This window comes from Euwallacea fornicatus, chromosome 14 (assembly GCF_040115645.1).
Source record: "Euwallacea fornicatus isolate EFF26 chromosome 14, ASM4011564v1, whole genome shotgun sequence".
In the NCBI taxonomy this organism is placed as follows: Eukaryota; Metazoa; Arthropoda; class Insecta; order Coleoptera; family Curculionidae; genus Euwallacea; species Euwallacea fornicatus.
Window position 1 is genome coordinate 3,392,743 of NC_089554.1, and position 25,659 is coordinate 3,418,401.

General features: G+C 36.4%; 1 protein-coding gene across 1 annotated transcript; it reads left to right on the forward strand.

The window, feature by feature from the left end:
• Nucleotides 1–673: 673 nt before the first annotated feature.
• On the forward strand, nucleotides 674–24,391 carry LOC136343275 (atrial natriuretic peptide-converting enzyme). Its single transcript, XM_066289887.1, has 13 exons — nucleotides 674–934; nucleotides 12,196–12,505; nucleotides 18,099–18,285; nucleotides 18,532–18,745; nucleotides 18,798–18,984; nucleotides 19,414–19,604; nucleotides 19,659–19,891; nucleotides 22,591–22,797; nucleotides 22,861–23,074; nucleotides 23,137–23,282; nucleotides 23,337–23,596; nucleotides 23,653–23,925; nucleotides 23,982–24,391. The coding sequence occupies exons 2-13, from the start codon at nucleotides 12,446–12,448 to the stop codon at nucleotides 24,168–24,170; spliced, it is 2,361 nt and encodes a 786-aa protein (XP_066145984.1). The 5' UTR covers nucleotides 674–934; nucleotides 12,196–12,445; the 3' UTR covers nucleotides 24,171–24,391.
• The last annotated feature ends 1,268 nt before the right edge of the window (nucleotides 24,392–25,659 follow it).

The window sequence follows — 25,659 nt, forward strand, 5'->3', positions numbered from 1 at the left end:
TCAAACGTGATACAAGATTGAATTTTTCAATTACTGTGTAAAATAAAAATGTTCATGTAATGTACTAGAAAGAAAAATTCCGTACACAGGGTTTTTTTGATCTAATTTAACCATCTTTTAATATTACTTATTATTGATTCTATTTCCTTGATATAATGGCGAAAGCTTCTTTTCGGCGCTATATCAAAGAGTATGTATAAAGCTGTGGGGCCATCTTTCGCCTATTATTTGAACTACTTTTTCCTTTGCCGTTCTCTTAAGAATACCATTTTCTCGGGGTGTAATCAATATTTGCTTTCTTAATAATTTGCATATTATAACATGTGCATCCACAGACCTTCTCAGGTTCAACCGCAGGATATCGTAAACTTTTTAGGAGCAGATCTCTTCCCACATCCCGGATCACCTATCTGTGATGCTAGGGTCCCGAACGGGACTCATGCCTTCGGTTGGGTGGCCTTTGAAACATGGACTCAGAATCCTACATCTCCCTATAAAGTTAGCTGTCGAGTTCAATGATTTTACTTTAATTATTCTGCTCTCATTTAAGAAGGAAAACCTTCACTTGCTTTTATCTGAGTGGTTGATAATATAGGTAGGAATGTAAAAGAGCTACCATAAGTGTACCAAAACATCTCACATGAACCAGCAGCAGAACAAGTTAGCCACCAATTTAGAGAATGGTGCGCAGAGTCCACCATCACGAAGAAAGAAAGTCCGCACTTACCATTACAATCGCTAGCAGCAGCCGCCGTGGTTCGTGGTCCGAATTCAAGTACCAAAAGTGGTACCGCAGTACGAAGACGCCGATTTTAAAATTTGGCACGCGAATAAAGAGCCGTTTTAAACCCTGTCTGGTGTATCTACCCAATAGGAGTCGATATTTCCTAACTGCAGTGCGATATTTGGACCTTTTAGAGATTTGATTTTGCAGGTAAAAATATTTTTAACTTTTTAAAAAATAATTGTTTTGTTGCTTGTACTAATTTGTCTTATAAAGAATTCTTATCTCCAAAGATTGAAAGGCATCGATGCAGATAAATGTTTGCGAAAGCTGTTAATGTCTCGTTGATAATTTTTCCTCACATTTCGCACTAAAATTATACTAGTCTTTATTTTTAAAATTCTGATTTCCAATCTATTAAATATACAGAATTCTGTTATAATACTTTTTGCAGTACATTTTTAATGCTGGGTTCGCCTTGATAAAGTAATAAATTCAATTTGTTCAATTTCAATACGAGTCCAAATACTTCAGAAACGACGGGCGGACAATAACAATAATTATTTGCAATTTTACAACAATGATATCATGCCACAATTTAGTTAGCATTGCCCTTTAGTGAAAAAGGTCAAATGAAAGTGAACCTCTTACGAAAATTGGAAGTTTGCGAAGTGTGACTTAACATTTATTCTCGTTTAGCGCCAGTTTATTCAGCATCAGCATTATCTGTAATGTAACGTTTCTCAGGTAACTGTAAAAATATATTTAATTTGAGTTTAAAACGCGGTTCAAAATTTTTAATAAACACTGAAGTATGTTTGAGTACCCAGTACCGAATATCAAAGGCCCTAAAAGGAAATGGAAACAAAGGAGGGTGCTTACTGAAGCGCAAAGGGCAAGAAGCATAAATTTCCGTATGGGTTTCAGTGCAAAGAGTGATGTATGTATGTACTCGTACGTGTACGTGGATGTTCAATTGTAATAAGAAAAGATTAACAGACGATAGAACTCAGGGAATTTCATATTATTTGTACGTTTTAAAGTTTCGCTATCAATAAGGTCGACCTTAACAAGTCTGACGCCCTGAGCTAAGTTTTTAATCACCCCCCTCTATCCCAAGAGAAACCGGTGATCAGGAAAGTCTACTGCCTTGGGCTGTAACCGAATCTCGCCCCCCGTAAAGCCGAGCCTGGCTATCAAAATGCAGGGTGTTACATATTCAATTTTTTTTCTTTACAATTCCTCTAGATTAGAAAACACTTCTTCATTATTATACCTTAATTGACCCGGTAAATCTATATTGATAATTTGTACCACCTCAAATCTTCTTGTGTTTCGCCACTGATCATTTATTTAGGATCTTTTAGCTTAGTCTTAACCTTCAGCTTAACCCTCCTTGCACCATAGAACCAAAATAAGCAGCAAAATTGTGAATAAATTCCTCTTTTTTTTGGGTTGAGCTCTATCGCCTTTTACGCTAACAAGGGGGCAACGCTTGTAAAAAGTACAACGTTAGTAACTTCCATAAATCCAGTATATTAAAAAATGCTTCAACACATATAATTTAATTAAAAAAAAAACATTTGATGCATTACTTTCGAAGTTAAAATTTGTCACTGCTATCCAGCTACCTCTACTAATTTTACTTTAAAATGGAAGAAAACCCGTTGTAGTATATATAGCAAACGAAAAGTAATTCAATACGGAGTACAATGGTATAGTTAAAACTAAAATTGGATCTACACTTTCCTTGCAAAATAAAATTATTAGATGCAAAATAATATAACTCAGTGTTACATCAAACAAAATTGAAGTTTCTACAATAAGTGCTCAAATTGAGCTCCAGTAATAATTTGCCAATGACTCGGTCGTTCCTTGAACTCTTTTATGCAATTATTCAGTGTTGCTTCTCTTATTAGTTATAATTATATTTGAACTCTAAGACGCAAGTCATCTGAATTTTGTTGTCAATTTTTGTAAACTGAATTTTCTAAGTGGCCCCATTAAAAAATCGAGGGGTGTAAGATCTGGACATTATAGCGACCAGTTTGTGCGCCTCTTTTACCGATCCATTTCCTAGGAAAATTTTCATCAAGATATCCTCTACCGATCTTAACATAATATGGTGATGCACCATCTTATGGGTACCAAATATTGTTGGTTACTCGTTTTCTATTTTCTCTAGGGAAGATTGCAGCGATTGACAAAACTACATATTTTGTTTTATAAAAAGTGCAAATATGATGCGTTGTTTCTGTTCCCCTTTATGAAAAATGGACCGATGAACTGGTGACCGACTATATCCACCTATACATTGAGTTTTTGCGGACGTTGTGTATGCGGAGTCTGCATCCACTGAAGATTGTTCGTAGACCAATAGCGACAATCCTGTCGATGAATAGATCTACTTAAGTAAAACGTTGCTTCATCCGAAAATAAAATTCTAGAAAAGAACCTATTATCCTGAATGTGTCTTCCTTGCATCAATTCTCAAAATTCCATCCTAACTATAATAGATGCTTAACAATTAAATTCAACTACTAATGAATACTACAAAACCCGAAATATTTTGTATCTAAAAAATGGTTTATATTAAAGTCAATTTGAGATTTCTACATGTTAATCTCATTTTTTCGCTCTCTTTCACAGTGTAACCAGAATGTATTGTCTATCTGGGAAGCAAAGATTAAAACTTATAATCTTTTTAGGATATGGATGTCGTTCTATTCTTTTTTTTAAGGGAATTGTAGATCTAGTTTTAGGTCTCAGTATACCGTTGTATCTCTTACTGAATAACCTTTCATTTGATATACTGCAATGGGTACCTTACTAGTTGAAAATAAAAAATTAGTAGGGGTAACTGTATAGGGGTGAAAAATTTTTAAATTGAAAACAATGCCTTTTTTAAACAAAATTATACATGTTTAAGTATTTTAAAATAATATGGAATATATGAAAGTTATAAACGTGTTGTAATGCTTTTTACAAGCGCTGTGTAGATTCTCAGCTAAAATGCATTTTTTTGATCAGGAAATTACTTTAGCAGCGTCACGTTTATCTTAATCAAACGTCAAAACGAAGTTTTCAAAGCACGTCTAAAGATATCGTAGTTGTTGGTCACATATTGCGCATTTCTAGGGCTTAAGTCTGGCTGTAGGGCGTCGGTGGATGTGCACTAAAGGGTCATTAATCGGAATATGCTAACCATCAAGTCCTGCCTCGTTAATCATCATAATTGCTTCACTGTTCACTCGCAATTATTATTATCGAATGTTCGCTCACTTACACGCACACGTGTTTTCCTCGTGGAAAAGAAGAAAGTTCCACACAAAAAGACATATTAGAACCGTTAAGCATCGCGTAAACATAATTGTTACCGTTTTCTTCACGACAGAGTGTTAATGAACCGTTTAAGCAGGAAAGTTAATTATTGTTATGTATGACCTCAACAACAAAAGGCGTATTTTTAAGCCACGTTTGAAAATCAACGCCCTTGTGTTTGAATTGTCTGCTGCCGATCTGCATGAGCTCGCTTCAGTAAAAAAGGCATTATATGTAAATTTATAAAAAGTGTGACACAATCTCTAGTGAAACGTTGCAGCTTAGAGTGCATAGTAATTTATTGTAAATATCAGTATTAGCGGGTATAAGAGTGTTCTTTTCTGGGACACCACCAGCTGCGTTAATGTAGCAAAATGTCCGCATTACAGGGTATTACCTAGTTTCTCTTTTAATAAAATAACAAAAAGTTTGTAATTGGTTTGCAGGCAATTTTGCCCGACACACTTCCTTCAACTTTTCATTGTCTCTTAAGCACATATCGTCAAAAAAATCGATCGCGCAATAATAATTAGAGCCGATAAATCTTTAAAGCATCGGATCTACACTGAACAGGCTGGATATACTTAATTAATAATACACAGACTTTCGACTTTCTTCTTAGTCACTATCAATTTCCTTTTCCAATTTTTTTACTTCTCAAGCCAGCGATCTCAAGCAACCACTTCGATATAATACGAATTTAGCCAATCGTGAAAATTTTATTGTTAAATAGTTTTGTACTTACAGAAGTGGAACATCCGTTAGGAATAGTGAAGCGGCAGTGGAGTATACAAGAATGATCTAGCGAATTATAGCAGTTCGGTTTCAAGTGAAGGTACCTACATCTATAGTGATATAAGGTTGAAAACCACTGCTAGTTCATCGATTTGCTGAATAATCAAACGTCTATTGCAGTTGCAAGTAGAAAAATGCTATTTGATACAAGGTGTTCCATTCAGACAGGGAATTTTAAAAACTAAATAAAATGCAGCGTTCACTTGAAATATTAAGGTGTTTTTATTGTAGTAAGGAATATATACAGGGAGCTCGTTGATGAAATATAATGTCCGATAAATGACCTCCTCGTGATTGATACGAATCGTGGATCCTTTTTACAAAATTTTCGATAACACTGGTTTACACAGTAACTTTTGCCGGTTGCTAGTGATATGCTCAATTTAAAAATGCAATTAGAATTTTATTCATTAGATCTCGTTTTCGATTTTAAAGGTAATTAAAGTTAAGGGAAGAAGTAACAAGTTTTAGCAAAAAAATATTTTATTAAACTAGTGTCAATTATTAGCTTTTAAAATGCTGCGTCTTTAAGCCTTTTTGTTATGCCTAGTGTTGGAGAAATGACGCATCAGACACCAGTAATAGACGGACGTCATACGCATATCCCAAATACCCTGGTAATGCTCCTCAATGACACGTAAATCTTAATACGTTCTCCTTGTTCTTCACTCACATAATCCAAGTTGTCAGGAAACACGTCAAGATGACTACGAAGAAAATGTATTTTTATATCCCGCATGTTTTAGTCGTAGCAGTAGATCTTCTACTAGTTGGACAGAATTATGTGATTTTCTGTTGCTCAAAAAATTTTTCATCACCAAAACAAAAGCCTTCCAAGCACTTGATTCAACATCAGTTATCGAATCTATAAAGTTGGTATCTTACGTGAGTTGTTTGATCTGAGGATCATCAAAAATACCTGTTTTTAACTCTTCCATGTAAGCCAAGGAAATTTTCGGCAAATGTATCAAAAACAGTTCCCGTTTTTATCGAGACTTTTTACAAACCACTTCATAATGCTCAGTTTTATGTGTAACGATGGCAGGATGATTTTGCCACGAGATACCAATGAATTGTGAATCACATAGTGTTTACCAGGTGTCATATATTGTCTCAAAGATCAATTTCTTTGTACTCAATGATCAACTTTCGCTCTGCTATTTAAGAGACATATGAAACATGGAAACTTAATGTAGTCACTTTGCTGACCAAGAAGAATGTTAACTATTTTCAAATCGGCACAAACAATCTATTGATGTTCATGATACTTCAATTTTTCCAAAATCAATGAGACGCTACTATAGTCCTCCTTCAATTTTGTATTGTGAGCAATAAGTATCCCAACGTATTTATTTTCATTGTATAACAGAATGCATTTAACGCTACTCGGTTCATGTTGCGTCCAACCCATTTTCATCAACATATTCTTGATATCTAAAGAGAATACAACTTGGTCAAAAAAACAGCGTAAGTCTTTCTCTCGTTCTCTATAAATAGCAATTTTTGCACCTGAAGCAAGCAAGTTTTTTTTCTTTTAATCGTGATGCCAGCAGTTCCGATATTCGTTTAGAAAGATTTCAATTTTTTACAAGATCATCTGATTCATTTTGCGAAAAGGGTTGAGGTTTTTTGTCTGATAAACTCTGAAAAGCAGTATCAGTTTCTATAGATGCAGAATCTACGTTTTTTTGTATTTCATGTACATATATACTTTTAGTAACTGGAACTGAAGGAATTTTAACTTCAACCGAATGTTGTATGGGACGCTGCACATATGTAGTATTTGAATACCCCTATGTAGTTCGATTTCTACTATTCATACCTTTTATATCCGCATAGCGTCAAGCCAAAATACAGCAAATAGGTATTTTTCACGTATTCGGCGATAGTTTTTCTTAAATTTTTAAACACACATCCCCCGCACATGTAACAAAAATGGTTTTTATTATTTAAACAACACCGTTTCGACGAACCACCGATGATGCCAAAACTTTGCTTATGATTGTAGCGCAGTGGTTTTGCTTCAAACCTGCACATTATAAGCAATTAAATAAAAATAGGCATAACACAAATATTAAAGAAACTGAAATTCTTCAAAAAAAAGGTTCACAAATTTAAAAACAGCATGTTATAAATAAATTTTATAAGTTGTATAATTTCCGGCAACAGAGAAAAAATTTAATTTTATAAAAAAATTACAAAGTGTAACATTTTGATATGGTGACGGCCCAATTTCATCAATGGCGCGGTAAGTCTCGTCTTTCAGTCCAGGACCTTTTTTCGGGTTAGTGGCTTACACGTTCCCTTAAAAAAAAAAAAAAAATCAAACGGCGTCAAATCGCATGTTCGCGGTGGCCACATCACATCGCTGCGACGAGAAATAACTCTCCCGTGAAATTTCGTCTTCAACCAATTCCATTGTTTCGTCTGCTGTGTGGCAGGTTGCGCCGTGCTGTTGAAACTACATGTTTGTGAGATCCATTGCAGCAATTTGAGTCCAGAAGAAGTTGTTCATCATCTCACGGTAACGATGACCGCATTGCCAGCAGCATTCGCAAAGAACCATTCAATCCAAAATAAGGACTGTTCTTGGATTTTTAGCTTCGAACATGCGGCAATGCTGTTCGTTGAAGCAGTCATCAACTTGGAAATGTCCTTCATCTGAGAATATGATTTTCTTTGAAATATCACTGTTCATTTGTGGTTGCTCTAACATTAATTCTGTGAACGTTCGACGTTGTACACAATATGCTGACTTTGAATGTTGTGTCAACAGAATGTTATAGTTTGCAAATGCAAATCTTAAGTCAAATTGACTGTAAACTGCTTCGAAAAGGATTCCGGTCAGTACTGTGACTTTTTACTGCAATGCTTTCGTTAGACCGAGCATATGGACCATGGACACATCTGTCCTGGGTTTCAACTGACCCAATTTCTTAAATTCCTTGGTGAATCCGACCATTGCGGAGCGAAAAAGTGCTTTATGGTGACCAAAACATTCTCGACATTTTGGTAGTACATTTTCACAGTTTCTGTGCCTTTTGCGCTTATATCATTGTTCACAACTAAACCTCAATGTTTGAACCTGATAGCTGTTCAAATATAATGCTGTATGACTGATACAAGACAAATGGCGAAATATCGAAATTACCGAGCTTAATGCGACACTATAGCTTGTTAATCATAATTGTACAGTACAGCTTTCAATCTCCCCCTCCCCCTTCCCCAATTAACCTTCTTTAAGTTCAAAAGTGGCATTAAATAGAACAAAGAATACCGTCTTTTGAGGTTTGTTGATTTTTTTAAATGTTGCTCACATCACAGGAAGCATAAAATGGTCATTTTTTAAAAATTGGAACATGGGCTCAAGTGACACCTTAAATTAAAGATCTTTTCCAGGAAGTATTTAAAATCTATCGATTAGATTTTGAGAAATACACTTCTAAATATGGTAAAAAATGTGATACAAACTACGTTAAATAATAGATAAACCACGAAATACCTTGTTTGTCGATAGGCAGTTGGTTTGTTATCAATTTTGTGTTCACAAACAGTCTTTGGTTAAAAAATAAATAAATAAATATAGCCAACAATTTAGAGCCGCACGGTATAATTTTTACTTCTTCGTGGCATGAAACAGCATTTCCACGTCTGAGAGATAATAATCCTCGTTGCAATTCATTATTATCCTTATCTGCCTCATAGAGAAACTTCACTTTCCATTATATCGACTGCTGCAGTCTGCAGTTAACTAATGAAGACTTTCTACTTGATTGCTTTTCGCTAAATATCTGCTATTATTTATACATATTTATACGCTTTGTAAGGCTTAAATGGCCATTGCATATCACGATTTGTCGGGAAATAATCAAGGAAAAACGCTCTATCTTAATAACGAAGTATCTTCCGATTTCCTATTACGTCAGGATTTCTCGAATTTTTGGAACATTGTAAGCGTTAAGTAATCTCTGGGAACTTAATGATTTAAACACTGAATGTGGGCTGTTTCATTAGTGTCTTCCCATATTATGTGATAAAACTAAACATCACAGTCGCTTACATCAGTTTCTTGCTTTGCGGAAGATCGTGCGAATTGATGCATTATCTACTGGGAACCTAGATGGGACTATTGCACAAATGTGCCCTGTATAATCGGTATAATGCGCAAAGTAAGCATTATCTTCCTACTATATAATCATTATTACATATTTTGGGAACATTTTGTAGGTAATTAAATGCATAAGTCTTTACGTGAAGACAATGATGACCATTGAACTCCTTAGTGTAGTTATGCAGGTCTTCACAATATTTACTGCAATTTACTTTAGTGATTCAAAGATCTATTTCTTTGCCTTTGGTTCCTCATTTTCCTAATTAGAGAGCGATTTATGTTTTATGTCTGAGTACACCACCACTACTACCTTTAAACGCAAAATCCAAAATGTCATACCTTTTCGGGGGCAAAGGTGTCTGTTAGCACTCTGATTTCATTTCGATGCCACTGACCGTCTACTGTACAATTTAGAAGGTTTTCCCCTTTTTCAGCGTTTTTTTTATCTATCACCGTTTTTGAGATATTTGCAAAAGCATATAGGGACACGCAGGAGCTTTCTATAGGAAGTGTTTATATTCCATAGATGCCATTTGGATTTCTAAATCTATACCATTTGGAAGATTTATCGTTTGTTTCAAAAGCCGCGTATATGGGGGAGAGGGGTCCATAAACTTACATTCCCCCTTAAATCCGGCACTGGCGAGTATCATTTAACCGCGCATTTAATATACTAACGGTAAACATATCTGCTATTATTTGTGTCAAGTCTGATTGCTGCTACTGTTATACGCATGATTTACAATCCCCATTAAGAATCGTTTACCATTATGGCACACCATTATTTTCTAAAAAGATAACGGCAAGAAAAGGAAGCTAAAGAGAGAAACCTGAAGAACTCTTAATTATTTTCCAAATCCAGCAGGTCTCTAGCTGAAACTATCTATATGTGTATTAAGTATTATTTGATGACACCAAATACTTTGTGACAAAGTGGCGTTCTGTATGACAAAGTAAGCAGAAAAGGACACACTTCTCCTCTGTGGAAGGGGAGACCTCTGGGAAGTCATCAATGGCTTATGGTCGACTTGCTTCTCATGAAAAATGAGGTCATCCTATCGAAAGTCGGTCATTATAAATTATTTTCTAGCACGATCAAAGGAAAATCAACGAGACCACTTAAAATTCAACGTTTTCTTTGTATGAGTAATTTAAGAGTCAGATGACCCAATTGAATCCAAGCTCATCAGGAATGGTTATTCCTGCATCTTTGCTCTTTTGAGTACTGTTTTTTCCTCAACAAACAAACTCTTCAAACTACAAGTTGTATTCAAAAGAATTAAAAGGTAATAAAGGTCATAAAGTATGGCATGCGTACATGCACGTAAGCATAAGGTGTTCGGAAATAACGTTGAAGTATTTTGAGGGGGGGGGGGAGGGATTCTGAAAATTAAAATAATTTTACAAGTTTCTTATAAGTATATCCCAAAAATAGATTCTTAAAGGGGCTAGAAGCTCTTAAAATGGGAATTTTGAAGACGGGTTTTTCGCAATATTTTTGAAATGAAAATTCGGTAGTTTTGATAAGTTAGGATAGCGAAACTTTTTGATTTTAATAATTGCAGATTTTAGTCAGAGGTGTCGCATACATGGAGTCGTTTACGTAAAGGTCGCCCTAACTTTTTTATTTGTGATATTTCTTGGTTTTTAAAACGAAATTATTGAATCGCTAATATTTTTAAGTATATAAGGTCCTCTTATTTCATTTATTGAGATAGACCGTTTTTCGGAAATATCGGTTGTTATGAACCTTCGCACGATTGCACAAATATCGAAATGCATCTTGATGAACATAGTAGGTATCCTTGTAATAGAAATATTTTTTAATTAGGCAACAATAACAAAATTAATATTATTAAGGATTTATCCTTTATTCGTAACAAGTATTGAAGATGGCCTCTGTTCATCTCAATGTATCCTCTAATTCATTTTTTCATAGGTTTCGATGTCCTTATAGTCGTGCATTGGTGTATAGACACATTTTTCTGGAAAACGATCTGTTCCAACAGATTGAAAAAAGAGGACCTTTTTTACATAAAAATATATCAGTCATTTTATTTCAAAAATTAAAAAATGTTTATTTATTATTTTTAATTAACAAATAAAAAAGCCAGGGCAAAATTTATATAGAAGACCCCCTGCTTGTGACGCCCCTGACTCAAGTCTGCGATTATTAACATAAAAAAGTTTTCCCATTCCAATTTATTAAATTATACCGAACTTCATAATTTTAGTGCAAACCGTTTGGAAAATATTGCGAAAAAAACACCTTCGAAGTTCCCCCTTTAAGCCGTTCTAGCTTCTTTAAGAGGCAATTTTTGGGGTATATTAATGAGACTTTTTTGATTATTATTTTAATCTCTAGAATTGCTCCCAAAAATGTTTCAACGTTATTTCGGACACTATGTACTCTACCTTATTAGGCCTTAAAAAATTCCAAAAGCAATATAGGGTGTAATATATCATCATGAAAATATTTCAAGGGTGAAAGTACTCTGCAATCGCGCATTATATTCGATATACAAGGTGGCAAAGTTTCATATTTTTTCTCACATTTTGCGGTTTGCTCATGTATGCTCCGAATTAAATTTTTGAAATTTCGTACGCCTATGTTCTTAAGATCCTCTACAATAAAACGTCAAAATCCTCAAAAGTCATATACAGGGCGATACGTTTCTTTGGATTGCGTACTGTTTTATTCCTTGTATCTTTTTTTGAAACATCTTGTATGAGTTCTTATACCAATTTTAAATTCCTTCTTCAATTTTTTAGAATTTTAATAACTCACGATATTTTCGGATCTTTCACTATTTTCATAAAACTTGCAAAAATATTTATCGATCCCATTTAGCGTGTAAAGAAAGTAAGAGAAAAACTAATCGTTCGCCTTATTTGCCAACTATGTAATGCAACGAGTAATACTAAACCAAACTTTTTAAAATTAAAACAAATCTACACAAAAACAAAATTATAAAAATTATTGAAAATGTCCTCGTTTGATGTGAAAAAAATGTTAAATTAGCCTCTCTGCATATCGCAAATTTTGCGTTATACAGGGAGTTGTTTACGTACGTTGTTTATTATTTTATAGAGTACTATCGCTCTCTGAAATATCTCCATGATGATATGTGAAACCCTGCGTAGCGGATATCCTCTTAACTCTCACTAACGTACCAAACCAAATTGACAAAAACAATATTTAATTATTATGCTTCAGCGTTATTTTATTAGTAAACCTTTGCAGGTTAGAGAAAGCCACCAAGCAGCGTTTCAACCGATCATGCAGCCGCAGGACCAATAATTCCTCTACATCCGAAGAAGTGAAAACAATCGCGCTCGATATGTGAGAAACGACAAGAGTTCTCACAAAGATATTTTCCTGAGACTTTTTGAAGCGTACCGCTGCAATAAAGTGTAACAGACTTTAGATCAGTGACTGACATTCAAGTAGTGTTCTAGAAGAGTGTGTTGTTAATGTGTTCAGGTGATTAAGCATGACTGCCTCAGCTATGGATATGAACAAGAACCATAGGAGGAGCTCTTGGGACTCCAAGGTAAGTCTTCCCTTTTTAGGGCATCGCCCGTCTAAAAAAGCCTGACCAGAAATATTGAGGTATGTTACCAGCTATTCTTGGTGTTAATTAACGTCCATCTCTGGCAATTATTATTCCCATAAGCATCGGAAAAATCCTTTGCTGTGTTGAAAGTAGAACGACAACCGCTTAAACCACTTTAAATGCAAGGCACATATGGAATATTCAATATTAAAGTGTTAATAATATACAAACCAAGCTTGTAGCGTATTTTGTTAGCATGACAATATTGGTACCTGACCTAAAAACCATTTCGTGTACGGTTATAAGTTCCTGCTACAGCGTGAAAGAAATTTCAAACACTGGACAGCCAGTGGAATTCGGCAAAACGGCGGCTGTAACACAATTTCACACGTCAATCTGGCATGATTTCAGTAATCATTAGAAGTGATTTGTCAAGTTTAAACGCGTACAACATAAACGATTTAAGATTTTTAATAGTTTACTGACCTACGTTCTTTAATGCGTTACGAGAATTCCTTAGTGGGTCATCATGTCAATCTGCCGATTGTCGAGGAATCTTCAAGAAGTGTAGATTTCGCACAAGAGGTCTTTACGGGTGGAAAGGTGAAGGATCTCTATGACTTTAAAGACGAAGAGGATTATATGGAGGAAGGAAGAAGTATAGTATTTATGAAGGTCTATAGTAACGCGATGATTGAAAATATGTCGTTTTCACACACTAGAGGCATTCCAAAAAACACAAAATCATTTTCAGTTAAAGACACTACGTATGTTACGCTAATTGTATTTTTGAGCGAGGACAATAGCCTAAAAATGTGTATTCCTGTGAGGTCAAGCAAACGATACTATTGCCGTTATTTTAATATTGAGTCTAATTCCATTTGACTGTGTTCTCCGATAAGAATCACGCATTAGGGCTTTCCCGTAGCAGCACCAAGGCATTATTTTCGTTTGATACCAAAAATTCCTAAAACAGGACATAACCATCGGATCAATGACATTGCCTCAGCTGATTGATCATTTTTCCCAAATACATGTATAAACCTCTTTTGAGTCATATTTCAGGAATTTCCAAGAAGAACCATTGAATATCGTAAAAACGACGGATGATCCAATTGCGGTCGCGGTTATGGCAGAGAAGCATGGCAGATCACTTCAGTCCATACCTCTTCGCGAATATTAATGTCCACCACAGATGTGGTTGAAACATTCGGATGAAATTCCCTTGGACGACAGCTTCAAAATTTATGAATTGGACATTGTAAATGGGCCATTTTTTAGTTAGAGGATTTTCCAGTCTGAGCGTGAGCCTTTCTACTTGAGCCTCATTTACGCCCGTTGGAGTTTTTTCCAAGTTACGTCAGTCCGGTAACGTCTTGTAAATATATTTTGTCCCGTCTTTAAAAAAGAGTCCGTTGCCTTACCATTTCTTCAGCGATTAAACTTAACATTTTATGGGTTACGATATACCGACTTTGTCAGTCCAAAAATCGTTGGTGCAGAAGGTCTGTGTTATCGTCCTGCGCTGCAGACCTCGAACGCAGCCATAAACATCTTTGAGGAGGTAGATCTAGATTTTTAAATCTATAGTTTGTAGTTTAGATCTTTGCATGTGCCTCATACATACGAATCGTATGCATCATATCCATTCAAGGTCAACATAAAATATAACCAGTGGCGTCTCAAAAATGTTATGTTTTTGGATTGAAATAAAAGAACCTTGAGTAACAGAGGCCGGTAAAGGACGAGGAGATGAAGAATTATTAATTTACGAACTAAACACACACACATATTTTCATGCTTCTGATAGTGCTAGAGTTGTACCAATTAACCACATCAAAGACATACGCTCATACCACCATCTTTATCCACCCGTATTTGCTCCCATTATCAATTTTGACCCGTTAGTTTAGTTTGTAGAAGACATGCATATTATATCTCTGTCTTTGTTTTTTGGATATTACGTTCCCCCCACCCGCCCCAGACACGTACGTGTTACCTAATTCGTTGCACACGCGAACATCAAAACTATGAGCTATACCTAAGTTCTTCTCATGTTTTTATTATGGTGCTTTATCGGTAAAGGAGTCCTTCTTAGCCCTCACTGACGAAGTTTCACTGGTTCAAAATTTATTGGTGCGGATTGTTCGTTTCATCGCGCTGCGCTTTAGAACCCCGAACACAGTTATAAACACCTCTGAGGATGCAGATGTACATTTTTAAATCTACCTAAGTTATTCCCGTGTTTTCTTCACGGGGCTTCGTCGGTAAAGGAGCCCTTGTTAGCCCTTAGTTACTGGCCGAACAACCTTTGTTTTGTCTTTATACTCTGAAAAAAAATCTCGTTCTGAGGGGTAGATCGTAAAAGATTTCTTGGCCCCTAGTTGAAAAGCCGGTTTGCAAACATCGAAAGCAGCGTTGTTTGCAACGGTTGCAAGTGGGCAAACTTAATAGGTCCCCAATAGTTGCCCGACTCTAATGGTAACACCATTATCATTTCCCTGTGTTGGTTTACATACAGTGACCATGTAATATGCCAAATTAAAAGAAAAAAATACGAAAAACACGATTATGCAATACGCATCTATGGTGCTTATATTATTCTGTTAAATTTGGTAACATGTTCGCTAAATTGTTATGGTCCACTGCTCGTCGATGCAAATCGCCTTCTAAATCTCGGTAATAAGTAACAAAAAAGCCAAAGGCTTATTGTCTCAGAATAGTCGTACCGGTAATATTATCGAGTACTTTTAAACGTTCGCCTTTGGCGTGCCAGTATCTATCTAAAGCATGGCGTGATCGTGATAATTTCCATCCCACCTTGGCTCGGTTGGTATTTTACTTTCATTTTCAACAGATGGCTATTAGGTCCTCTCTTTTGCAATAATCCAGTGCATTTTTAATAACATTTGGTAGATCTATGAGTGCAGCAAAGATCACGTGTACCATATTTAGCTGCAGAAAATGTTTAATGAGAATAACGAATAGGTCGTTTTCCGCGGTTGCCGATCTTTTGGATTTTCCCTTCTGGTTTCCTTCCACCCATGGATCAGCTAGAAATAAAGCTGTTCGGCCCCCGACACGGAAAATAGGTATTTCCCAGGTAGTTAGCTTAATTGAAAGCATGGGATGTTTCATAGAAAGAAGCAAAAAAAAATCACATTTTAATTTCGTGCGAAAAGCTCATTTTTGGTCTTCAGATGTTTCTTTTACCGCCCCTAGTTCCGGATTCCGAGCGTGCGACAAAAAAGCTCCAAATTTGCTGGTTTAAGCGTTTTTGCAGGATCGATATTAACTGAGATATCTATCGAGTAAAACAATCGATCACATTTTCCTATGGCCGTGCATGGAGGTATACAATTCCGCAGGGCATTTCAAATTTGACTCTCGCCATTGAGATCTCCGAAACTAATGGAGATGCAAAGGAGTTTGAATGGGAGTAAAACTGCGTAATTTAAAAATGCCACTTTCAAAATTTGAATTTTCCTGGTAGTTGCGGAGACAAACGAAGAAAAATACGTTCCGCAAATATTGTTTTTATTATTTTTTGGCATTGCTTGATACAAACGCCCAAAGCTAAAAGCTCATTTTTATTGCCACTTTTTCCTAGCTACATTATAACGTTTCCAGATCTGTCGTCAGACGTTTCGTTTTTAGGTTATCATCATCAACTATTTGTTCATGTGGGCGCCACATGGGATTTCTCCACAGAAAATAGCCGGATGGCAAATCCGAAAACGTCACGGTGTGGCTAAGAAAAAGTTGCAATGAAAATGTGCCTCTGGTTTTGGATTTCCTTGTCAAATATCTCTAAAGCAATAAAAACGAACCTAAAATGTTTCGTTTTTTTTTATATCATTGAAAGCACTCGAAAATTTAAAAAATTTTGAAAACGGCATTCGATCAAGCGCTAAATTATGCACTTTTACCCCACTTAAGTTTCTTCGCATCTCCTCTATTTTGCGAGATCCCCATGACGAGGCTCGAATTTGAAATGCCCTGTAAAAGCAAATAAGGAAAAAACAATGAGCCTCCGTAACTCCAATGCAATATCTTAATCGGATATGGAAAAATCCTTCGGTAATTGCTTCATGTTCGTCCAACACTGAAACCAACGCGCTTCCTCCAAGATGAGTTAAAAAAATCGCTTTATAATGTGCTTATGAAATTTATGATTCATGATTATCACAGAGCATCCTTAAAAGCAGCAAGACTCATTACGGTCAAATGATGAAACTGGGCAGAATTGTCTTTTCAGCAAAGCTGGGTATCTCGGTGCTACATTTAAGATGTTTTATTGCAATATCTACAGGTGATTTTCTGCTTGCTGTAGTGTGACATTAGGAAAGCGTGCAATCACCAATTTCACCATTCGTATAATAATGTTATATGCAATTTAAACACTACTTATGGTTTATTGATGAAAATAATTCACATTGTTCAGTATTACAAGAAAGCAAGGAGCTGGTCGATTCTGTCAAGATTGAGCAGCTTTTGTGAACCTGAAATATTTTTCAATCGATGTAATTTGCTCGGATGAAAAGCAATTGACTTAAAAGGTTATCTGCAGAGTTTCCAATGTTTGTTAATGTGTGAAGAATCTTGGTTTGCTACTAAAACTTGCGAAATGCTTAATCAAACACCATTAATGAGGAAACGCCGTTTATGGGTTAATTACGTGTTATTAGAACTCCCCCCAAAGAGATTACAAGCGACGCCCATGTTGTAGCGCATTACTGAACGTGAGTTAATTTACGAACTAAAACTTTTTTCTAAAGCGTAATGTAAGACGTTTTCCGTCCTCAAATCGAAGGGGAGACCTTAAAATGCGTATTTTACGCGCACACGCGCGAAAATGAAGCCATCATGGTTTCATGCTTGTTTGCCCTGATCAGACGATTGTAATTAAATAGCCTCCTGTAAAGCATTGAGAAGGAGAAAGGGGGAAACAACAATTAATGCTCTATCGGCATTGAACTATACTGTTTCCTAATTTTTTTTTTGAAAAAATCTGACATCATTTGTTTCATGAGCGTCAACAAGCACGAAACCGGTGACTCCTTGGATGCTGTGTCCACTGCTCTGGGGAACGCATCTCGTCGTTGGCTGGGATGTCCCATAACAGTCACTGGGGTTATTAAAGGTTGATGAACAATACACCAGCGCACATCGATTGAAAAACCTAACATAAAAGTGTGCGCTATAGCAGAAATGCATTAGATTTCCTACCTCTTTTTAATACCGATTTATACCAAAGTTTTCCTTAACGCACCTTAAGGCTGCTAAAGAAACACATAAATTATTTCGGTGTTCAAACGCCAAGGTCCTTCGTAAATGTTACATATCGAGCCTAACGGTATGTAGGTTTCGTAGATTCATTCCATACAAATACACCTGTTATGAAATACCTTATATCGTACGCATTTAAGCATCAGCAGTAAAAAGCAACAGGTTTCCTGGCAGACTATGCAATAACTTATATTTGAAATTAAATATTTTATTGCACAATAAATTATGCCAACCTTGGTATAGTGGGTATGAGCTTTGGAAGCATTGATCTTCGGCTTAATAATTATCACTTCTTTCGCAGATGTCAGTGAGTACGAATGGGACTGGAATTAGACGATACAGGAAGTCACCAAGCTCAATTATTAGCTCAGATTCCGACATTAGATTTACCAGGAGAAAATTGACTTCTCAAACGAGATGCGGCTGCTGCATCATTGCAACATTTCTCCTCTTCTTGCTCCTGGCTGCTGCGTCAGTTTATGTAGGATGTGAGTATTACTTCGTTCACATTGTCCTATAGAATGTGCTGGTTGTCATTAACAAGGCCGCGACAATCAAAACCAAACGACCATATCAAATTCCCTGATTATATTTCAGTCATAATTTGATCTTGGCTACTCCACTATCTTAAGCGTTAAAAACTTGTACAATAACTGTGGGTTTATTTACCCACATTTACAGGTGCGTTCACAAGATCGACACACCTTCACTGACATTTCACTCATTGTTTGCAGACACATATTTCTTACCAGAATACCCTGGGGATCAAATTTACAAGGCCACCTTTAGGGTGATCGAAGGGGATACCTTCTCCACCGACCTGGCTGATCCGAGCACTAATAAGTTTAAGATTACTTCGAGAGACTATGAGGAAAGACTGAATTTGCTGTTTCGTAGAAGTGCGGTTAAGCACGGTTACCGTGGTATTGACGTGTTAGCTTTAGATGGGTCAGTGATTTTTAATTATCTCTTACGTAGTAGTAATTTGGCTGAATTTTAGGACGGAAGATAAAGATCTTATAGTGCACTTCGACATAAAAATAGATCCTACTTATGCGGGAATCAATGCTAATGACTTGGAGGCGATTTTGGCCAACGAGATCTCCGTGGAGGAATCCCTCTTCTTCAATAACTTGACCATAGATGCCAGCAGTCTGGAAGTGAAACAGGGGGGCTCCTTGCCACAGGTTTGTGCAAGTCAGTAATTATTATAGCATTTCTTCGATTTCGATGCAGTTATTGTAAATTCATCGCATTGTTTTTAACCCATTGTCAATGAATAAAAAACATCTCAGTTACGGATAAATGCCCTTAAAATTGGCATTCTGCCATTAATGGGACAAACCAAGCAGCGCAATCTGTTCACCATGGTGAAATTCTTCTTATAAATCACAAGAAGTACATCTCTATTGAATTACACGGGTAATTTCATGCTTAGTGGATCAAATTACGTGACTTCAATTATTTTTGAACCAACCGAGATGTGTTTCACGGCGAGAACTTAAATTTAGCTAGAAATGTGTCTTTTGGTCATGGACTTTATATGGTATTCAATCATTACTAGAAATGAACTCAAGTCCTAGATCGCTACGACTAAAGACATGATTCCTCTGTAGATCGTTACAACGACATTACCGACAACATTGATGTCCGAGGCAGTGGTGACGTTGCCACCCCACACTCCCAGAAAATGCGCCCCTTTAACATTAAAATACTGCAACAACTTGGGATACAACATCACTACATACCCCAATATTCTCGGACATAGAAACATAAAAGAAGTAAAGGACGATGTGATTTCGTTCAGGTGAGTCTGGTTGAGCTACAAGAACAATCTTCAGCTTGGGTTAACGTTCTACAGGGAGCTGGTTGATGCTGAATGCTACCGACACGCCTATGAATTTGTTTGCCAGTTATTGCAACCTGGATGTCAGAATGGGGATAGCGAAGATGAAGTTATTTTGCCTTGCAGGAGCATTTGTCGAGAGTTTTTCGCTGGATGTGGTGGGCGAATGACGGAAAAAGTCAAATCCTTGATTGATTGCAGTAAATTTCCAGAATTTAGTAGTGGGAGAAAGTGCTTTGATAAAAGAGGTAGGTGGGGCTCATTAAAATGTTTCTTACATGCTTATTTAGTAATAATTTACTAATTAATATTTATGAAAGGAAGTTCGCAATTCATCTTTTCAACAAGGTCTCATTTTGTACTTGCAAGTGTCCGCAAATCATCAATGAACTTTTACCTATTTTTGAGCAGAGCCCTTGTCTGATTCAGGACTCTTTGTGCGAATTGGTTTTTGTTTTATGGTGAAATTCTCCCCAACTTTGGAACAATTGAATTTCAAGGTTTGAGGTTTCCAGGATACATCAACAGCAACAAAAATGATCAATTTTATACATACAGGGTCTCCCGAAAAAACGTTAAATTATTTTGAAAACTGATTCTAGAGATTAAAACTAATAAAACAATTATCATAAACATGTTCCAAATATTGCTCCTTAAAAGGGCTTGGATCCCTTGAAGGGGAACTTTGAAAATGTTTCTTTCCCAATATTTTCGAAACGTTATAGGCAAAAATTATGAAATTCGGTTTACTGCAACAAGTTGGAATCACAGTCGGAATAGAGTCCTTGGATATAACAACCCTGACGAAAACCAGCAATTGTTAACATAAAAATAGTTTTTCCATTTTAACTTATTAAAGTATACTGAAGTTTCCCTTCGAAAATCTTGCGAAAAACTTCCTTCAGAGTTCTCTTTTTAAGAGGTTCCAACCCCTTTAAGAAACAATTTTCGGGGTAGGTTTATGAGAACTTTTTTAAATTATTTTAACGTTTAGAACCACCTTCCAAAATATTTGAACGCGGTCATCCTGTATACACGATGTAACATGTCAAGGAAATATTTCAAGATATGATAGTACTCTATAAAATAATAAAGGACTGCTAATAAATCCATGGTAACAAAAATCATCGTTATCGATATACACGGTAGTAAAGTTTGATATTTTTATCGTGTATGCCTTAAGTCAAATTTTCGAAATTTCGTTGTTCTATTTTTTTCAAGACCCTCTATAACAAATCGTCGGTGCGCATATATAGGGTGTTATGTTTTTTTGGGTCCGTTACTATTTCATGTTTTATATCCGTTTTTGGAACACCCTGTATGATTTTGATACTCATTTTAAATCGTTTCTTCAATTATTTAGCTTTTTTGGTGTCTCGCAGTATTTTGGTATCTTTCACAGTTTTTGTAGAAATTGAAAAAATATGTATCAGTGCAAGTTGACAAAATCCAGGTTACATATTCCAGTTTGTAATCTAGCAACTTTGCTTTGATTTTTGCCATTTTGCATTTTAAAAAATTTAACTTAAGGCATACATGAGAAACATGCAAAGTAGGAGAAAAAATGGGAAACTTTGCCACCAATTATATCGAAGATAGTGCGTTCCTGACCATAGGTCAGCTAGCATTTTTTTATTATTCTGCAGAGTATTATCGTACCCCGACATAGCTCCATAATGATATGTTACATCCTGTGTACTGGAAGTATCTGGAGAGGGATGGCAGCTAAACCAGAAATTCGATGGCAGATAGATCTTTAAAGATCATCGAAAAGGATCAAAGAAATCTTAAATAAAAAATTATGAATATTTACGAATGAGTATTTATAACTAATTTTTGCAGATAAAATTTACACCGAAAATAAATATTAAAAGCGATTTCGGGCGGCGATTGCAGGGGCTTAATACCTCGAATTGACATTTTCTTATTCCTTTAAAAATTTTTTATTGCGATTTCCGCAGTTTTATGAAAAATCCACGATCAACTCCATATATTCAGATATCCTGCATTGATACCTCAGTTCCTTCGAAAAATTCGTAAAGGCAGTATGCCGTGTAATGTATAACGGTATAGACCTGAAAATTTCACCGCACAATCGTTTCAGATTTCTCCATGTCGAATCTCGAATTTGGACTTTTGTATCTTATACTGAAACCAGTAGCCATTTTAAAATTACAGATTTGGTCGAAGATTACCTTAATCTTTTCATTATGTCATGTTAATTGATCTTAAAGTACTTTACTTGAATATTTGAATTTCTCAAGGAGATAGACGTATATACGAGATTACATGATTCGATACTGAAATGTCTGTTAATATAGACATTGTGGGGGTTTCGGAGTTTTACACCAGGTGTGACATAAAGTACGATTAATGACCTATTTTGGACAAGACTCACATAGATAATTGTAAAGAAATCACGTGCATGCTTTGTAATTGGAAAAGCCGAAAATTTTCATACTATTTTGCGTGAACTTTGCATTTTTTGCAACACACATAAATCACTTTTCAATTACGTATTTTCAACGAACGCTCGAAAAGAGACTTAATTGTGCCACTATAACAAATGTAATTCTGTATTAAAAATGTATTAATATTTTTGAAAATAAACGAAAATACATAGATAGAATTCTGCGTATCTCAAACTAACTTGTGCAACAAATGACGACCACAATGGAAAAAATCTGACGGATTTAAATCCGGCGACCTAGGTGGCCATCACGATGGACTCGCGCGAGCTGTCCAGTTTTATTCATAAGTTTCCTCCAGAAACTGACATGCTACTGTGCTAAAGTGAGATTCTATTTTTACGAAAAAAAGTTCGACACCCTGTATCTTGGAAACGAATCATTATTGGTCTTATGTTTATATAAACCAAAATCATTCAAAGAATCACCCCTTGATGTCACGTAGCTGAATAATACCCTATATATTTACACATTTTCAGGCTGCGTTGAAGAACTGAAGTCAAAAGCTCTTTCCCCAAGGATCTGCGATGGAGTATTAGACTGCTCCGACCTATCGGACGAAAAAACGTGTGGTTACTGCGCCTCTAATAAAATCCACTGTGGCATAGGAAGAACCTGCATTCAGAAAACCCAGCATTGTGATGGTAGGGAGGATTGTCCAGATGGTAGTGATGAGAGGGCCTGCTGTAAGTTTGGGAGTACCATTTGAATCAAGTTTCGTATGCATTCTAGGTATCTCTTTTTTTCAGTAACTCTACTTCCAAGCGTGAAAATGTTGCACAATTCTCAACAAGTCTCTCCCCACGAAATCTCATACCATTCTCAAGGGTTTGTGGCTTTCAATGAGAGAGGGGAGATTGGAAAATTGTGTACGGAAAATCTGAACAGGACTCTATCTGAAAACAAGACCGACGAGGTTCTGAGAACAGTATCCATGTCGCTGTGCAAGTCTCTAAAGTATCAGTAAGAACATTTTAATACAGCGGATGTGACAAATTATGAACTGAAAACGAACGCTTTTCCAGAGATGTGCTCTCTTATCAAATAATTAAAGACGATGAAGACAATATCCCCTACGTGAAAATCAAAGATCCATTCGCCGACGATCTAACTTTTCTCAAAACCAAATGCTTATCCAAACAGGTTTTAAAGGTCACCTGCCAAGATTTAGGTAGAACGAACTAGATAATCAAATCATTAGACATTAATCGAGATTTCATTACAGAGTGTGGCATTCAAAGCACGCACACCAGAACCACCAGGGTTCTCCAGAAAATGTCTGTTCATGGAGATTGGCCTTGGCACGTAGCCCTATTCAAGGAGGAGGTCCACATCTGCGACGGCGTCTTGCTGTCCTCTAACTGGCTGGCCACAACTACGTCATGTTTCCAGGGTCAACCAAAAGCGGAATGGACTGCTAAATTTGGGGTAGTTAGGTTGGCTAGTGTATCTCCTTGGGAACAGGAACGACGGATTATCGGAATGGTACTGTTTGGCTAATTTTAAAGTAAAGCGGTACACATAAAGAAATCTATTCCCAGGTCAAGTCGCCAGTAGAAGGTAGCACCATTGCTCTTATCCGCCTTGATCAACCAGTAAACTTCAATGACTTCGTGAGGCCCATATGCCTGCCCCAAGAGGCAATACCCCTGTCCCCTACAGTGCATTGCACCACTTTAGGGTGGGCGAAAAACCGAGAACAATTGCAACGGGTCCAAGTGAAAATAGCTGATAAGGAAAAGTGCGAAAATGTCAGCATTACCAGCGTCAACAGCATTTGTACCGAAACCATCCATGGACAGAACGATTGCAATGTAACTCCTCTCTATTAACCATAATCGTCACCGATTAACGCTTCATCGTTTTATAGGAAGAGGAGTTCGCAGGCAGTTCAATGGCTTGCAGAAACCCCATCACAGAAAAATGGACGTTAGTTGGTGTCACCAATTGGAGAATCGCGTGTACGAAGAATGGAACGGAACGGCCCAGAATGTACGATAAAATCTTGTCAAATGTAGACTGGATTCGGGAAACTATCGCTAGTTCAAATAACACTTGAAGAATCCATTAGAATGTATTTAAGTTTAAGAGGCAGAATTTCGAAACTTAAGATGTGGTATTGTATAGATAAGAGTGAACGCAGATTGTGACTGATATCGATATGCAAGGAGTGTTACTTGAAAGTGCCAAAAAGTAGGTTTAGTGGATATAAATACCGTTGTATGTTCAATGAATTTTTTAATGTGTATATAAGGTTATTAATATATTGAAATAAATTAGGTTTATTTTTCTTAATAAAAGTGTAGACGTTTATTTTCGCAAAAAATACCCAAAAAGCGGACTAACTAGCCATTGGTCAGACCTTTAATTGGGGCAGATCTGCGCTAGTTTTACTCCTCGTTTCGTCTTTAGGAAAAGATAAAAATTTCTAAATTCACAAAAATGACATAGCACCTTTGTCGCTTTTGCAAATTATTTTTGTTAACGTGATGGAGCTAATAGTGATAAATTCGTGTCTGGGCAAATAAGAATTAACTACGTGAAAGTACACATAAATACTTGAAATCTAGACATTGGAAGAAGCCATTTCAACAATTATTAGATACATTCAGTTAGAAATGTTTGAAAGTTTAATTAGCAAAATTTCAGCCAAACGATCACATTAAAACGTTTTGAATTTCGTCTTAGATTACACGAGAATTCCACCCTCCGAAGCAGCGCCTTGCGGCGGTTCCGGGAGGAACAACGGCGAAGACAGGATAGGGCGTTTGGTCGGTCAGCGCGCCCTGGGTTGGGACGCTAACCCGACACAAAGGGGGCAAATAAGATCGCCGAGTGCCAAACCCCTAATGTCTGCTTGCAGATTCCCCTCAGCCTCTATATATATAAAAAAAAAAGATTACATAAGGATTGGCAGCTTCCAAATGGTCTTGAAAATCAATCCTTTTTTGTTCATTTTTAGATCCTGCTCTTAAATTCAGAAGGCCGAAGGAAACCTTTGGCAAATATACAAAAAGTAAGTATGTGATCTGGCATTATTCATCAACATTGACACAGAACCTTAAAGAGCTCGAAATTACTGCAATTATTGAGGCGCCCTTGGAGGACAACAATTTACAACTATACATGTTATGTGGAACGAGGACATCTTGAAGGATGAAGGGAAGATGCTGAGAAGAGGTTTCGGGCTCAAAACTAATTCAATTGCTTTCAGCTGCGGAGATCTTCAAACTCACAACCGCATGCAAACTGATCTTGGGAATGAAAAGAAAAGAAATTACTCTCTAGAAATCACCATGAGGAATGTTATCAATCCCTAATGGTATATTTCTTAGTCTACAATGTGTCGTTGGAGGGGGCGTCAAGAGGAGAAAGTTTCGTATTCTTCATTTTACGAGAAAAGTGCAGTTCTCATGAACATTTTTGCTTGTTTCAAAACGGTGGAATCAGTTTTCACCGTTTCAATTTTATTTTTCGTTACAGAGATATATTGAAAAATAAGTCCGAAAGTTAATTATCGTTTTCATGGTAACCGTAAACAAGATTTT

Bases quoted from the DNA above. Each gene is read 5' to 3' on its own strand.
- LOC136343275 (XM_066289887.1), top strand. From the start codon at position 12,446: ATGACTGCCTCAGCTATGGATATGAACAAGAACCATAGGAGGAGCTCT. The intron at 23,075-23,136 runs GTAAGAACATTT...ACGCTTTTCCAG, and splicing joins TGCAAGTCTCTAAAGTATCA to AGATGTGCTCTCTTATCAAA. The intron at 23,926-23,981 runs GTAACTCCTCTC...ATCGTTTTATAG, and splicing joins ATGGACAGAACGATTGCAAT to GAAGAGGAGTTCGCAGGCAG.